The 17,630-nt window shown below is 51.1% G+C and overlaps 1 protein-coding gene across 4 annotated transcripts in view; it reads right to left on the bottom strand.

Moving 5' to 3' along the window:
* Positions 1–17,630, bottom strand: part of PIK3R6 (phosphoinositide-3-kinase regulatory subunit 6) — a 105,097-nt gene that overhangs the window by 34,530 nt on the left and 52,937 nt on the right. For 3 of the 4 annotated variants that reach the window (XM_049861257.1, XM_049861259.1, XM_049861261.1), the window contains 6 exons: positions 9,789–9,954; positions 9,157–9,204; positions 6,550–6,636; positions 3,937–4,360; positions 3,494–3,572; positions 1,234–1,356 (listed from right to left, as the gene is read on the bottom strand). In XM_049861257.1, the coding sequence (XP_049717214.1) occupies positions 1,234–1,356; positions 3,494–3,572; positions 3,937–4,360; positions 6,550–6,636; positions 9,157–9,204; positions 9,789–9,954 (927 nt within the window). The remainder of the gene's footprint in view (positions 1–1,233; positions 1,357–3,493; positions 3,573–3,936; positions 4,361–6,549; positions 6,637–9,156; positions 9,205–9,788; positions 9,955–17,630) is intronic. The other variant, XM_049861260.1, reaches the window with a different exon arrangement.

Here is a 17,630-nt window from a genome sequence, read left to right as displayed (position 1 = left end):
TATTCCCCACCCAGTAGCTGGGTGTGTGGGGTGGCAGTATGGTTTGTGGTTAGGAGAACATGCTCTGCTTACGTGAAGTACTCAAAATAGGCGAATGCGTAGAGACAGAAGTTTATTCGTTGTTGCCAGGGGCTGGAGGGAGGGGGAAATGGAGAGTTATTTCTTAGGGGGCGAGGAGTTTCTGTTTAAGGGGGGAAAAAAAAAGTTGTTGAGTCAGTCCTGACTCATGGCGACCCATGTGTGTCAGAGGAGAACTGTGCTCCATAGGGTTTTCAATGGCTGATTTTTCAGAAGTAGATCACTAGACCTTTCTTCCAAGGTACCTTTGGGTGGATTTGAACCTCCAACTTTTCAGTTAGCAGCCAAGTGTGTGAACTGTTGGTACTACCAGGGACTCTGAGTTTCTGTTTAGGGGGATGAAAAACATTTGAAAATGGATAGTGGTGATGGATGCACAACGTGGTGAATGTTTTAAATGGCAAATTTTTTTGTTACATATATTTTACCACAATAAAAAGAGAGAGAATGTGCTCTAGAGTCAAGCTGCCTGGGTTCCAAGTGAGACTGTACCTCTCCTTTTGTTACTTTGGGCAAGTTTGCTAACCTCCCTGTGCCTCAGCTACTCCATCTGTAAAATGGGGACGTGACAGTAGTACCTGCCTCATAGGGTTGCTGTGAGAATTAAATGAGCTGTTACCTTCACAGACATGTTTGAACCATGCTGGCAGGATGATCAGGAAACTTACAAAGGATATTTTACTTCATCTTTTCCACAGTGGTTTGGTCCCAAGTAGGAAACCCTGGTGGCACAGTGGTTAAGAGCTATGGCTGCTAACCAAAAGGTCGGCAGTTCGAATCTACCAGGCGCTCCTCAGAAACCCGGTGGGGCAGTTCTACTCTGTCCAATGGGGTTGATAACTCTTTGGAATCTGCTTGACGGCAACAGGTGTTTTGTTTTGTTTTGTTTTGTTTTGGTCCAAATTAGGCGCCTGGTACGTATTCCAAATGAATCCGAAGGAACTAAGTGGCTGCTCTCCCCAATTCCCTTCCTGCCTCACCTGACCCTGGGCCCCCTGTGACTGGCTCTTGAGGTCAAGGGTCCCAGGGCAAGATCTGAAAACACCCCTCCCCCACTTCCGTTCCACTGCCACCTCCCTGCCTGCTTGGAGCTCTTCCGTGGCCCCCTCCCAGACTCGGTGCCCTCCTCCCTCCCCCGGCCCTTGCTGCCCCTACCATCTCAGCCAGCTTGTGGATGGCCGGGCACAGCGTGTTGACCGTGCTCTGGTACCACCGGTCCGCGCGGCCCAGGAATGCGGCCAGCTCTCCAAGCTCGGGCTGCCTGGCTGCTGCAGGCCCCTGGAGGGAAGAGGAGTGGGGCAGACCCGTTAGGCACCCTCCTCCCAGCTGGCGGATCCCCAGATACCACCAGCCTTGTTTCTAGGTCCCTGCAAACTGGCTTCGTGAATGTGGGCAAATAACCTCTCACCGCCTCGATCCCTGCACCATGTGGAGATGAGTTTTTGTCTACTTTGTTCTTCAGAAGAAGCTAGAATACCCTCCACTGCGGGTCGCTTGCCAAGAACACTGAACACTGATCATCAGTCTTAGAAGGGGACAAACGATGAGTGCTCTGACTTTAACACAAACAGTGCAGACAGATGAGAAGAGTGGGCACGTGCCTACACTTTCCCACTCGATTAGCGGGCTTCCACTGCCTGCGATTTCCATTTATGGGATCCCAGGAAGAGTGACTGTGTGGTGTGGTGTGGTGTGGTGTGGTGTGGTGTGGTGTGGTGTGGTGTGGTGTGGTGTGGTGTGGTGTGGTGTGGTGTGGTGTGTGGTGTGTGTGTAAGGTGGTGTGTGTCTGAGTGGGTGTGTAAGGGTGTGTGTGCAAGGTGGTGTGTGTACGAGTGTGTGCAAGGTGGTGTGTATGAGCATGTGTAAAGTGGTGTGTGTGTATGAGTGTGTGTAAGGTGGTGTGTGTGTATGAGCGTGTGTAAGGTGGTGTGTGTTTGAGTGTGTGTGTAAGGTGGTGTGTGTGAGTGTGTGTATGGTGCTGTGTGTATGAGTGTGTGTAAGGTGGTGTGTGTGTATGAGTGTGTGTAAGGTGGTGTGTATTTGAGTGTGTGTAAGGTGGTGTGTGTTTGAGTGTGTGTGGAACGTGGTGTGTGTGTATGAGTGTGTGTGAAGTGGTATGTGTGTATCAGTGTGTGTAAGGTGGTGTGTGAGGTGGCATGTGTGTATGTATGTTGTTTGTGTATGGTACGAGCGTGTGATGTATGTGTGTGGTTTGCGTTTGAGTACTGTGTGGAAGTGAGTGTGTGGTATTTGTGGTGTTTGAGTATGAGTGTGGGAGTGAGTGTGGGGTGTGTGTGGTATTTGAATGTGTGGTGTGTGTGTATGTGTATGTGTATGAGTGTAGGAGTGAGTGTAGTGCGTGTGGTATCTGAGTATGTGGTGCGCGTGGTATTTGAATGTGTGTGGTGTGCGTGGTATTTGAATGTGTGTGGTGTGCGTGGTATTTGAATGTGTGTGGTGTGTGTGGTATTTGAATGTGTGTGGTGTGCGTGGTATTTGAGTGTGTGTGGCATGTGTGGTATTTGAGTGTGTGTGGTGTGCGTGGTATTTGAATGTGTGTGGTGCAAGTGTATTTGAATGTGTGTGGTGCATGTGGTATTTGAATGTGTGTGGCGTGTGTGGTATTTGAGTGTGTGCGGTGTGTGTGGTATTTGAATGTGTGTCGTGTGAGTGTATCTGAATGTGTGTGGTGCGTGTGGTATTTGAATGTGTGTGGCATGTGTGGTATTTGAGTGTGTGTGGTGTGCGTGGTATTTGAATGTGTGTGGTGCGAGTGTATTTGAATGTGTGTGGTGCGAGTGTATTTGAATGTGTGTGGTGCGTGTGGTATTTGAATGTGTGTGGCATGTGTGGTATTTGAGTGTGTGCGGTGTGTGTGGTATTTGAATGTGTGTGGTATATGTGTGGGGGATTTGAATGTGGTGTGTGTGACTGTCTCAGGCAGAGGACAGAGACAGCCAGTAGGCAGACAGCCTCTGTCTGGTCGTTCCACTAATCCTCTGTCCCTTCCCGGCACTGAGGCTCAGGTTCCGGCTCTGCACCAGTTTTAAGGAACAACCACTGCCCTGATGCCTGCTGGCATGTGGGACTCAAAGCTGTGGGACTGAGGGCCCATGTTTAAGGAGAAGCTTGCAATTCATTCCATTAAAACAAAACAGTGATAGGCAGGTAGCTACGGTGAGAGAAAGTGTCTCCAGCCACATTCAACCCCAGGGCACCCATCTGTGGCTTCTGGAACAGAGGACTCTCAGCTCCACATTCTAGGGATGGTGACTCCATTCCCACGGGGGAGCCGTGGGGATGTGAGGCTGCAGTGTGTCCCGCCCAGCCCCTCCCAGCCCCTCGCCTGCCCGTGATGCCTGCCCTCCTTCACTCCTCCCCCACGTCCCCTCCTGTCACCCGCCCCGCCCGTCACCTCTGGGGCCAGGATGGGGATGTAGTAGAGCTGCAGGCTGAGCCTGGGAGTGAGGCAGAACTTCTGGGTCTCCCGTTTCCTGGCAGTGGGCAGCAAAACAAACAGGGTCAGGGCAGAGGTTTGAACAGGCTCAGCTCCGCATCCTAGCTCTGCCACTTCTTTTCTCTTGACTTGCTGCAATTTACCTCATCTCTCTGAGCCTGTTTTCCCATCTATAAAACGGGGCAGTGAGATCTGTGTGACAGGGTGGTGACTAGGACTAACGGCACTGACAAGTGTAAGGCAGTGAGCACAGTGCCCAGCACACAGGAGGTGACAGTGGTGCCCAGCATCTGCCCCCATCCCTCCGGGCTCTGCCTCCTGCCCTTTGCTCTCCACTCCTCAATCCTCCCCCAGCCTACACCGGGCCCTCCTCTGCCCCAGCCAGCCCCTCAGAGCCCTACCTGAGGGTGTGGTAGGCCTGGGCCAGGCGCCCCAGCATCCTGTCGTCTCCCAGCACCAGCACTCGGGCTGTGTGCACCCGGGAGACCCCAGGCAGCAGCTCCCCGTCCCCACCAGGCCCACCCGTCCTCTGGTGCAGCCCGGGGGGTCCATAACAGCTGCCAGGCAGCAAGAGGTCCGGGAGCCATGCCCGCTTCTTGATGCCCCCTTTGCGCTGCAGCCCAGCTCGCTCCATCTCAGGGCTGCTGGGCACAAGTGGCTCATCGGCCCCTGAAGGAAGGTCCCGCTCGATGCCGCTGTCAGTGGACAGCACGGACACCCGGGCCAGCTCCCGGTCTGGCAGGAGGCCCTGCAGATCCAAGGCCTCCAGGTCAGCACTGAGGCGGAGGCAGGACCGAGGGCGAAGGAAGAGTACGAGCTCCCTCCCTGTGAGGCAGAAGATGGAGAGGTCAGGGAGTGAGATGCCTGAGGCTAGCGGGTCTCGCCCCAGAAAAGCCCGCTGTCCCGTGTTCCAGAGGCCCCACAGATGCCAAACAGACAAGTGGTTCTGTGGTCAACACAGTTTGAGAGCCCCGCACACTCCTGCTGCCTCTTGCTGAGTTCCGTTAGTAAACATATTAACGACTCTGAGAAGCCCTGCAGTAAAGAAATCTGCTTAGCCCAGTCTTTCGCACATTTAGCTGATCCTGGAGCCTTCTTTTTCACATACACTCATGCTATGGATTGAACTGTGTTCCACCTAAATATGTGTTAAAATCCTAATCGCTATACATTTAAACATGACCCTGTTCGGAAATAGGAGTTTTCTTTCGTTTTGTTAATGAGGTCATATCAGGGTAGGGTGGGGCTTAAACCTAATCCCTTCTGAGCTATAAAAAGAGTGGAATAGACATGAGCAAGATGCTGCAAGATGCTGTAAGAAGACAGACACACAGGCAGGTGCATCCCCAAGCCCAGGAGCTCCGAGGATTGCTGGCTATTAGACCTGACTGGGAGAGCTGCCGGCTACTAGACCTGACTGGGGAGAACTGCCCACTACTAAACCTGACTGGGAAGAATTGCCCACTACTAGACCTGACTGGGAGAACTGCCAGCTACTAGACCTGACTGGGGAGAACTGCCTGCTACTAAACCTGACTGGGAAGAATTGCCTGCTACCAGGCCTGACTGGGAGAACTGCTGGCTACCAGGCCTGAATGGGAGAACTGCCGGCTACCAGGCCTGAATGGGAGAACTGCCGGCTACCAGGCCTGACTGGGAGAACTGCTGGCTACCAGGCCTGACTGGGAGAACTGCCGGCTACCAGGTCTGACTGGAAGAACTGCCGGCTACCAGGCCTGACTGGGAGAACTGCCGGCTACCAGGCCTGACTGGAGAGAACTGCCGGCTACCAGGCCTAACTGGGAGAACTGCCGGCTACTAGACCTGACTGGGTCAATTCTACTCTGTCCTGTGTCTGCTATGGACTCGACAGCAACAGGTTTGGTTTTTTTGTTTTTTTAGACCTGAAATAGACCAAGAAGGACCTGCCCCTAGAGCCACACCCTGAATTCAGACTTCCAGCCTCCTGAACTGTGAGAAAAATCAATGTCTGTTCTTTAAAGTTACCCACTCGTGGTATCTGTGTTACAGGAGCACCAGGGAAATCAGCTCATTAGCACCCTCCCACTCCCCATAGCTCCCTCTGGGACACCTCCAGGCTTTTCTAATCTACCTTCATTTCCTGACAGATGAGTAAACTAAGGATCAGAGGGAGAACTGAGTCCATTTAGTGTGACTCAGCAAGCGGAAGGAAGGGCCAGGCCTTGAATCCAGCTCACCTGTTGTCTTAGTTACCTAGTGCTGCTGTAACAGAACTATCACAAGTGGACGGCTTCAACAAACAGAAATTGATCCCTCACAGTTTAGGAGGCTAGAAGTCTGAATTCAGGGTGCTGGCTCCAGGGGAAGGCTTTTTCTCTCTGTGGGCTCTGGGGGAAGGTCCTTGTCTCTCAGCTTCTGTTTCCTGGTCCCTTGGAGATCTCATGTGGCCAGGCCTCTGTCTTCCCCCATCTCTGCTTGCTTAATCTACTCCTTTTATATCTTGTAAAAGATTGACTCAAGGCACCCTCTACACTAACCCTGCCTCATTAACATAACAAAGACTACCCATTCCCAAATGGGATTATAACCACAGGTGTAGAGTTAGAATTTACAACACATTTGGGGGACGTAATTCAGTAATTCAATGGATAACGGCTGTCCAGCGCTTCTCACTCCAGCATACGGGCCAGGGACCAGTGGGATGGGGACTCTGGGTTGAAGGGATGCGTGTCAGGGGACTGGAGCTCTCTGGACGGCCTCCCAGCTTTGGGGAACCATAGCTTTTGTGCACCTGCCTCCTCCTTGGGGACGTGCATTTACCAGGTCCAGGAGGCCAGTGGCTAATCCACTGTGCTATTCTGATGTCGAGAAAGTGTGTCCTTCATCCAGACCTGTGCACCAACTCAGGGAAGGGGGCAAGGAGCACACACAGACACGTGCACACACGTGCACGCACACAGAGCACACACCACCCTCTCCAGCCAGCTGTGCAGAGGAGCCTCTTTCTGCAGAGGTCGCGGCATGGCACTTACAGAGCTGCTCCTCATCCGTCCACAGGTGGAAGGTGATGTGGGGGCTGGGCAGGGGGATGCTTGGTGGCCGGTCCTGGAGAGGGTCACCTGAAGGAAGGAGCAGGCTGTGGAGGCCACAGAGAGGAGGATGCTGGGATTCTTCTGTGCCCTCCCATCCTCCCCAGCTCTTGCTAGGGGCTTAGAGGGGGTGGCAGAGACCCTCTCCCTCCCCTACCTGGTCTTGTTGAGCCTTCCTTTCCATGTGGCTTCCCTTCCTCCCCATCTCTGCCACCATCAGCTCATCCAGGGCCTAACATTGCAGCTGTCAGCCCCTGCCTGAGAGTTCTGAGCACTTTCCTTTTCCTACAAACTTCTCAGCCCAGCCTTGAGGACCCGTCACAAACCACCCTCTCCTCCCAAGGCTGCCCTCCTTGTCGCCCGCCCCACCCTGTTCTGCAGTGGAGCTGGTTTTCCCAATGTTCCCTAAGCGCCTTGTCTGCATCTAGACCAGGAGGACAAGGCCTCTGTTTATCTCAGGGCTTCTGGCCCCTGTAGTATCTGGAAACCCCGGTGGTGTAGTGGTTAAGTGTTATGGCTGCTAACCAAAAGGTCAGCAGGTCAAATCCCCCAAGTGCTCCTTGGAAACTTTATGGGGCAGTCCTACTCTATCCTATAGGGTCACTATGAGTCGGAATTGACTCATCAACCACGGGTTTGACTTTTGGTTTTCTGCAGTATTTTGCACACAGTCGCCACTCAATTAACATTCACTGCAGTCAGTGATGCGAAAGAGACCTCAGCAGCAAAGTGCCAAGGGCAGCAGGAACCGGGACAAGATACCAGGGCCAATCCCTGCTCCTGCCCTCCTTCTGGAAGCCTGCCTGACCGCTCCGGCCACGTGGTCACTCCTTCCCAAGCAGACTTTACTGTTTGCACATTGGGCACACTCCACGGGTAGCCTTAGGGTTTGGCACTCATTGGTATTCCTGTTTAACTTCCGCACAGCCACGGCTCCCTTCCCAGTGAGGCTGCAGGCTTCTTTGTGGGACAGCGACCAATGTTTACAGACCACCACCTGCCAGGCCCTGCTCTACTACCTCACACACATTAAGTCAGCACACTGGATCCTGCCAGCAACCCTGGGCAGCAGGTACTGTTATGGTCCTCAATTGACAGATGAGGAACCAGGGGCACAGAGAGGTTAAGTGACTGGGCCAAGGTCACAGAGTAAGTGGCAGAGCCATAATTTAAGTCCTGACAGCCCAGATCCAGAGTCCATGCTCTTAACCACAATAGTTTTCAGTCCCCGACTTATAGGTGACCCCATGCACCTGGTCCTGTGCCATCCCTATGATTGGCTGCAGATCAGACCGTTGTGATTGAAAGGGTTTTCACTGGCTGATTTTCGGAAGTAGATCACCAGGCCCTTCTTCCTAGTCCATCTTAGTCTGGAAGCTCCACTGAAACCCGTTCAGCATCACAGCAAGAAACGAGCCTCCACTGACGGACAAGTGGTGGCTGCGCATGAGGTGCACTGGCCGAGAATCGAACCCTAGACTCCCGAATGGAGGCGAGAATTCTACCACTGAACCACCACTTCCCCTGTCTTATCCACAATACCTTGCTCTTAACCACTATCCCACACTGGCCCCTGTAGGGGCAAAGGCTCCATGGGTGGGCTGGCTAATCGTTGAGAAGTCCAGGTGGGAGACAGGGGTCCCTGGATGTGACCTGGATGGTGGTGATGGGAGTGGCCCAGGCTGGGTCTCACCGGGTCTATGCGGAGTTACTGCTGAACGTTAACAAGTGGTGCCCAGATGTGCCCCAGGGTTTGTCCCAGCTTCCAGAGCCACCTCCATGGGGTGACCAGAGGCAGTTCAGAATGTTAAGAGAAAACTGAGAAGATAGAGGGGGGTCTTTAGGCAGGGGTCCTCCTGCCAGCCTTGCCAGCCTTGCCCTGACTTCTGCAGCTTCCACCCTCCCTGTCAAGCTTGAAACCTGGGACTGGCATGTGGACCTCTGTCGGTGGCTTCCAGTCCTCAGCCTCGTGCCCGGTACTACGGGTACACAGCCAGTGGCTGGAAGTTCCAGGACATGTAATCTGGCAAATCCCCTGGGTACCTTGGGTGCCCATGAAACAGGACACAATTCATGACTGTCCTGTAACATGCAGAAAATAGATGTTCTGGGACACTTCTCTAGGCTAGTTAGGATTTCCCAATCCAAACGGGCTTGTTTCCCACAGTATCACCGTGTATGGCATTATCTTACAAAACCGCAAGTAGAAAGAATGTGTGCTGAATAAAAATCCATGGTACCCCATACAAGTGACGTTGACTCACCTGCTGTTTTAGGTGATCAAATCCTTTACTACAGCACAAGCCACTTGCTGTCTAGTTGGCTCCGACTCGTGGCAACCCCGTGTGTGTCAGAGTAGAACTGTGCCCCATGGGGTTTTCAATGGCTGATTTTAGAAGTAAATCACCAGGCCTTTCCTCTGAGGGACCTCTGGGTGGACTTGAACCTCCCACCTTTAGGTTAGCAGCCAAGTACATTAACCGTTTACACCATCCAGGACTTGGTTAAGAACTAGATGGCCTGGGTTTGAGTCTTGATTCTGCCACTTACTGGCTAGGTGATCTTGGGCAAGATGTTTAACCTCCTCAGTTTTCTCATCTGTAAAATGGGGATAATAATAGTTTTTATCTCATAAGTTTACAGTGAGGATCAATTAATTTGACAGATGTAATATATGTAAACATATGTAAAGTGCTCAGAACAACACCTGGAGTATACATAGTAGATGCTCTATAGATGTTAGCTGTTATTATTATCAAAATGAGATAAAGCGTGGCCTTCTTGCACTGGACATGCCTACCCTTTAGCCAGGTCACAACCAGCCTATCACTGCCTGCCCTACTTACAACCAAGGGCGGGAGACTTTGGTGGAGCGGGACAGTCTGTTGAGCTAGCTTGGATTCGGACGTCTGGACTTTTGAAAACTTCCCTGGTCCTCCTCCCACCCACCTTCTTAACCCCGGGCCTGCCAGGTCCTGAGCTGTTCCGCAGTCCGCACCCTCCCACCCTCTGCAGGCTCAGCGCGGCCTGGGCCCGGCCGCCTGCCCTGCTCTCTGGCGCCCCCTGCGGGCCCGCCGCCCCAGCCGCGCTCTTGGGGGATCCTCAGACCGCAGCCCCCACCGCCTCCACCGGCAGGCGGGGCGGGGCCTCGCAGCCTTCCGGTGGGTCCGCAGGTCACTTACCGCCGCAGCGACCCCTCGCGGCCGCTGGGGGCCCCAGGAGCGAGCAGTAAATCTCCTCCAGCCTCTCCAGGTGACCAGCCCGGCTGGGACTGGGCTCGTTAGCCATTTGCTCCACGGCGGCCACCACAGCGTGGAAATACTGCTCCAGGGCGCGGCGAGGGCTGGCCTGTCGGGGAGCGGCGTCAGAGCCTGGGTTCCGACCCAGCACCCACCCAACCCTGCTGCTAAGCCAAAGCCGGAGGGACATGGACACCCAGTGTGGCACCTCCCCTCTGCCCGGGGGGGTGGGGGGGCGAGGAGGGAAGCCTGTCTGCCGAAGGTTTCTGGGCCCCACACCCAGGTCCCTACTGCTGCCGATGCTGCCTGCAGCTGGGGGTCCGCTCTGCCCCTCGCACATGGCCCGACAGCCTGGTTTTGAGAGACAGCTGGTGCCCTGCGACGTCTGTAGCCCAAAGGGGCAGGGATGGCCGCAGACCCCACCCCTTTGAGAGTATCACCAAGCACTTGGACCAGTGTTCTGCCCCCGCTGGGAGTAAATTGCTGGAAGGCAGGGATTTTGTCTGTTTTGTTTACAGCTGCATCCCGGCACCTAGAACAGTTCCTGGCACATAGTAGGTGTTCAATAAATATTTGTTAAATAAATATTTCCTAAACTTCTTTCAGTGGAAACCCTGGTGCCATAGCGGTTAAGTGCTATGGCTGCTAACCAAAGGGTCAGCAGTTCAAATCCAACAGGCGCTCCTTGGAAACTCTATGGGGCAGTTCTACTCGGTCTTATAGGGTCGCCATGAGTCGGAATCGACTCGATGGCAACAGGTTTTATGTTTTTGCTGTTGTTCTGAAGCTTCTTTCAGTTCCTATACGACCCTGACATACCATGTATACTATAATTTACTCTGTATTTTTCTTAAACCAGCTCACTTTTTTAGTTCAAAATTATTTCAAAAGGAGACTATACTGCCACTCTAAATAATAAAGTGTCACGTGTCATAAATAGAAAATATCTAAAATGAATATAATTATCCCAGAGGACTGACTATTAAATTCTAGCTGGATACTGTTGCCTGCCAAGGTTTTCAGCTCAAATCTCACTTCTTCTTTATTAAAAAAAAAAAAAAAAAGGAGAGACTAGGGGCATAGGGACAAGCTAAGCCTTTCTCCTTAGCGGAAACAGAAGGTTTGAAAGAGAAGGGAAAGAAGTTTCTTCCTGTGTCATCTGCAACAGATAGGGAGCCATGGAGGTGGCTGCACAGAGGAGTGGCATGAGCCAACTCCCATTTGAGCAGCTGCAGAACTGACACTAGGCGGCTAGGGCAGGAGCAGAAGCAGGGAGACAGGAGGCTGCTGCAATGATCCAGACAAGAAACTGCAATGGCTTCGACCGGGGTGGTGGCAGTTGAAGTGGAGAGAAGTGGTTGGACCCTGCCCATATTTTGAAGGTGGAGCCAACAGGAAGGACTCAAGGATGACCCCAACGGTTTTTGCCTGAGTGAGGAGAAGAAGGGCAAGGGCATGAGCTGATGTGGGGAAAGACTGTGGGTGGAGCTGTTTCTAGAGAAGTGAGGAAAAGCAGATTAGACCCCGAGAAGCTGTGGCTGGTTCAAAGTCATGTTGCCAACCCACAGGAGAGCTGGCTCTCAAGGATGTGTCTCTGACTTCCTTCCTTGGCCTCATCCCCATGTCCCTCTAGAAATCTCTGGCTTCAAGGTTAGCAAAGAAGCCTAACCTGGTCCTACCAACACTGACCCCACATAGGGCAGCCCCACCTGGATACTTTCCCACCTCCAGCACCCAGAATATGGTACCAGAGGATCAGAGAGGTGGACTATCCCAAGCTGACCTTCCAGTCTTGGGGCCTTGCAGCTGGTCTGTGGACACGTGCAGAGATCAGTCTACTCCCCACCTGGGCCTCAGACCAGAGGCCTAACGAGCAGATGGGAGCAGGTAGAAGGCTGTGTTCTGGGTGCTATATGTGTGCCCAGAGCGATGCTCGAGGCAGCAGCCAATTAGCAGTTTCTATTGGCCATCACAGTTTCCATAGCCAGCTGTGAGATCATTCGGCAATTTAACGCTAATTGTCATAGGTGCTATTTTCCATAGATAGGCCCCCCGCCTCAGACCCAGGTCCTCAGTAGACAGGATGTGGGCTGGTGGTCAGACAAGACCTCTCTGCCCGGCCGGTGACTGGCTGAGTCATCTCTCCCAGACTCCACTTGATCTCAACCAGCCAAGATATGACTGAGAATGGCCCTCCAATAGCTGCCTCAAGAGGCTAAATTTCAGACAGGGGAGCAGGGGGCTTGGGGAGAAGGTGGGCAATGGTGGTCAGCAAGAGCTGGAGAGCCCAGGCCAGGCTGATGTCAAGGATCCCCAGCATCCAATGGGAGAGGGGACATGCCAGGGGACTGCGAAGGACCCCTCTAACTCTAAGCTTCTGAGCATTTCCAAGACCAGTGATGCTTTCCCATAGTCTCTCCCTGCTCCTCTTCTGCCCCTCCCCCAATTCTCTATACGCACAAATTTAGACTCTGGATAAGGTGGGTTCTAGATAAAGTGAGGCAGTGGTGGTGGGAATATAACTCTTTCTGTGTTTCCTTTTTCCATTGCAAAGTAACGTATGCGACAGACCCTATTCCTGACCTGGCATCTCTCAAACCTATTCCATTCCTGATACCCTCAATGCTACCCAGCCTCATCCCTAACCTTAAGCCTGAACTCCAGGAGCCTCCAACTCAGGGATGGAGTAGGGTTTGGAATTCCCAGTTTTCCCATGTTATTGAGTAACAAAAATCAATGTTCTTACATGTTGGACTTGGCTATGTCAAAATGGCACCACCAATATTTCCTGTTTTGTGAGCCAGAAACGATCACTAGAGTCTCTACAAGGGCAGTAGGGGCTGCCGGATCAGTAGGCAAACTCTGGGTCAGGGAATCTCCTCCCTTCCCAAACTGCCCAACAGGCATCACCAATTACCAGGCGGGAGAACAGTGTCCCACGTTAGGGGCGATACGTGTCTGTGCTGAAACCAAGATGGGACCTTAGTGTGACATGCAAATGAACCTTGTACTTAGGACCAGATGTGTCAGCCTGGCTTCCTGAACAGGATGAGGGGGTGGGCTGATTGCCTTTCCCAGGGTGTCCTAACCCAAAACACATCCCACAGGATCTGATGGGTGTCAGCACATCCCTCCCCTCTGCCCTGAGCACATGTCAACATTCCCAAGAACCGCTTAGCTGAACGTGTGCATTATATGGCACCTGACCGACCCCACTTCTATATCTGTTCTCGTTGAGGCGGGAATGGGGTCCTTCTTCTGAGCACAAGACGGGTGTGTGCAGACCATCATCCCTGTGTCAGTTGCTGCAGGGAGTGACTTGCTAGCCATGGGAGACCGATGCCCAGTACTGAAGCTGGCCTTGTTCTGTCTCTTCTCTATGTGAGTAAAGTGTTGTTCCATTAAGTGCCTGTGTGTGAATCATACTTTTCTGGCAATCCCAGACTTCGGTTGGACAGTTTGGCACAGCCAGCAAGATCATTGCTTAGGTAGATATGAGCTAGTGGGGCATGGGAGTATGTCTACACAATGCCGTTGTATGCTGTGAACACCCCAAAGGGAATGTTATATTAAGGAGAGGAAGTCAAGGATGGTGGGATGTGGGGAGTGAGTCAAGAATCCCCAACTGGGCCAAGCCAGTGACTAACCACAAGGCACGGTATTCTAAAGATGTAAATGGTGCCTTTTGAGGAAAGGTATAACAGACACCAAAACCCATTGCTGTCGAGTGGAGTCAGACTCATAGCAACCCTACAGGACAGGGTAGAACTGCTCCATAGAGTTTCCAAGGAGTGGCTGGTGGATTTGAACTGCCGACCTTTTGGTTAGCAGGCGAGCTCTTAACCACTGCGCCACCAGGGCTCCAAGGAAAGACACGGCAGTACATAAAAGGCACCTACCAAAGGGAGGATCCAAGACGTAGGACCCAAAATATGAAGAATTCCAGATGGGAAACAACAGGAGGGAAAGGAACCCATCCAGTGTATTTCGACGGACAAAGCAAGGTCTGAGTCAAGGGCTGGGAAAAGGACTGACACACCATTTCCTGGGACAAGACAAGCAGGGGATAACTGAACCCTTGAAGGTGCCCTCCCTCTCTGGGTGCCTGCCCCCTCCTGCAGTGGCAGCAGCACAGCCCCAAGTCTTAGCAGCTCAGAAACGTAGCCACCATTTAGTCCAGGCTTCTTAGAAAAAAAAATTTTTTTTTTTTCTAAGAGTCTTGCCCACATCACCCCACAAAATGGTCCCCTCTGACAGTCATGCACTCACTGCCCCAGGGAGCAATTCTCCACCCAAGAAGTCCAAGCACCTGGTGTCAACCCTTGGCAAGAAAATCTCCAACCTACTGGATCTCTGGAGCCTTGTATAGGGGCTGAGGTTGAGTCAAAGAGACAAGGCTAAGAAATAAGTAAGTGTTGGAAACATCTAGATGCCCAACACAGGACCAGAGGATTGGCTAGATAAGCAACAGCACATTCATGACAGAGAATATTGTGCAAACATTAGAAACACATTTCCAAAGAATATTTGACTGACGTGGAGGGATAAATATTATATATATATACACACATGTTGTTAGCTGTCGTCAAGTTGGCCCCTGACCCATGGCAACCCCAAGCACAATGGAAGGAACTGCTGCCTGGTCCTGTGCCATCCCCATGACTGGTTGTGGATTGGACCATTGTGATCCATAGGGTTTTCGCTGGCTGCATTTTTGAAGTTGATTGCCAGGCCTTTTTTCCTAGTCCATCTTAGTCTGGAAGTTCTGCTGAAATCTGTTCAGCGTTATAGCAACACATAAGCCTCCAGTAACAGGTGGGTGGTGGCCACACACGAATTGCATTGACTGGGAATTGATCCTGGACCCTCCACATGGAAGGTGAGAATTCCACCACTGAACCACCAACCAACAAAGCAAATCTGCTGTCATCAAGTCGATTCTGAGTATAGTGACCCTATAGGACAGAGTAGAACTGCCCCATGGGGTTTCCAAGCTGTAAATCTTGACAGAAGCAGACTGCCACATCTTGCTCCCACGGAGCACCTGGTGGTTTTGAATTGCAGACTTTTTCGTTAGCAGCTGGGCACTTAACCACTGCACCACCAGGGCTCCTTACTGAAACACCAGTGCACCCTATATTATGCATATATGTATATTTATATGTCATGGATTGAATTGTGTCCCCCAAAAATATGTACTGTAAATACTAACCTCTATGCTATGCTATAATACCATTTGAGAATAGATTGTCTTTGTTAAGGAGACAGGATTACTGTAGGGTGTGTCTTAAGTCAATCTCTTTTGAGATATAAAAGACATTAAACAAGGAAGCTAGAAAGTAGAGATGGGGAAAGACAGATGCCAAGACACAGGAAGATCACGCAGGAGCAGAAGATCAGAGGAGACAAGGACCTTCTTCCAGAGCCAACAGAGAAAGAAAGCCTTCTCCTAGAGCCGGCACCCTGAACTCAGATTTCTAGCCTCCTAAACTGTGAGAAAATAAATTTCTGTTTGTTAAAGCCACCCACTTGTGGTATTTCTATTATAGCAGCACTAGATGACTAAGACAGAATTTGGTTCCAGAAGAGTGGGGTGCTGCTCTAATAGATACCTAAAATGTGGAAGCTATTTTGAAAGTGGGTAATTAGTAGAGGCTAGAAGAGTTTTAAGATGCCTCATAGTAAAAGCCTAGATTATCTTGAAGGGAATGTTGGTAGAATTATGGACATCAAAGGCAATTCTGGATAGGGCTCAGAAGGAAGCGAGGAGAGCTACAGAGAAAGACTCTATCATCTTAGAGAATACGTATGGCACCAGCAACAGAATGTTGCTCAAAACGTGGACATTAAATTTGCTTCTGGTGAGGCTTTTAAAAGAAAATGAGATTTAGCCTGTGACTGATGGATCTAACTACCACAGCAGAAAATCCATCAGCTTAAACTGAAAGGGTCAGAGACAGGACAAAAGGAAAGAAAACTGTTTGCCTCTTGAACTCTACAGGCAGAAAACAGGCCAAAGGAGCTATATCTGTTGACCTCCAAGAAAAAAGAACCATCTCTGGAGCAGCTCGGAGGTCAGCAGAACTGTTCAGAGAAGCATGGGAAACAGAGCCTTCTGGTTTCAAAGGGAGGAGCCACAGTCTCCTGGATCTCAAAGGGTGGGGCCACAGCCTCCTGGATCTCAAAGGGTGGGACCACAGCCTCCTAGGTTTCAAAGAGGCGGATCTTCGCCATCTTGGTTCTGGAGTGTGGGGCTACTGTTAAGGTGTGCTAGGGGAATGGGGCCACCACCCAGAGCTGAGGGGGCAGGGCTGCCATACCCAAGGGGCAGAAGTATGGGGCCTGCCAGTGCCGAGGGGATGGAGTTGCCACTCATATGAACTAGGAGAATGGGGTCTGCTGGGGCCAAGGAGTTGGGGTCACCACTTAGATGGACTAGGAGGAAGGGGCTTCCCAAAGCCAAGGAAATGCAGTTGTTGTTCCAGTGCATCTGGAAGGCAAAGCTGAAACCCAGGACTGAGGAGTCTCCATCTAGAATCCAGGGAGTGTGACCAACACCCAGAGTCTGGAGGGCACGGCCATTGACCAGGTGGTCTCAGAGAACAGAAGATTATTTTCAAGCCTTTAGGTCCAACGTAAATTGTTCTGCTGGGTTCTGAACTTGCTTGGTGCCCATTATCTCTTCTTTCCCTCCCATTTCTCCCATTTGTAATGGAAGTGTCTACCTTGTGCCTGTTCCACCATTGTACTTTGGAAACAGCTAACTTGTAGTCTAGATTTCACAGGTTCACAGAAAGAGAAATTTTGCCCCAGGATGGGATACATTTAAAGTCTCACCCGTGTTTGATTTAGATGATTCTGACAAGATTTTAGACTCGAAGTTGACTTAAGACTTTTGAGATGATGTGATGGGGTGAATGTGTTTTGCCTGTGGGTGAGACATGAATTTGAGAGGGCCGAAGGGTGAGATTTTATGGATTGAATTGTGCCCCCCCCCACCAAATATGTGTTGTAAATCCTAACCTCTATGCCTGTGGTTATAATCCCATTTGGGAGTGAACTGTCTTTATTATGTTAATGAGACAGGATCAATGCAGGGTATGTCTTAAGTCAGTCACTTCTGAGATATAAAAGAGATTAAATGAGCAAGCTAGGAAGTAGAGATGGGGGAAGAAATCGCCAAGCCACATGCAGTTTGCCCGGGTGCAGAACCTCAGAAGAGAGAAGGTCCTTCTTCCAGAGCCAACAGAGAAAGCCATCCCCTAGAACCGACTCCTTAAATTCAGACTTCAAGTCTCCAGGAACTGATGGAATATCAAGTGAGATGTTTCAACAAACTGATGCAATGCTAGAAGCGCTGACTGGTCTATGCAAAGAAACTTCAAAGATGGCTACCCGGTGAACTGACTGGAGCATACCCATATTTGTGCCTATTCCAAAGAAAGGTGACCCAACAGAATGCCAAAATTATCAAAAAAATATCATTAACATCACATGCAAGTAAAATTTTGCTGAAGATAATTCAAAAATGGTTGCAGTAGTACATTGACAGGGAACTGCCAGAAATTCAAGCCAGTTTAGAAGAGGACGTGGAACCAGGGATATCATTGCTGATGTCAGATGGATCCTGGCTGAAAGCAGAGACTACCAGAAGGATGTTTACCTGTGTTTTATTGACTATGCAAAGGCATTCGACTGTGTGGATCATAACAAACTATGGATAAAACTGCGAAGGATGGGAGTTCCTGAACACTTAATTGTGCTCATGAGGAACCTGTACATAGA

Source organism: Elephas maximus, chromosome 19 (genome assembly GCF_024166365.1).
Source record: "Elephas maximus indicus isolate mEleMax1 chromosome 19, mEleMax1 primary haplotype, whole genome shotgun sequence".
Lineage (NCBI taxonomy): Eukaryota > Metazoa > Chordata > Mammalia > Proboscidea > Elephantidae > Elephas > Elephas maximus.
The sequence above is the reverse complement of the archived record's forward strand: the minus strand, read 5'-3'. Positions and strand labels throughout refer to the sequence as shown.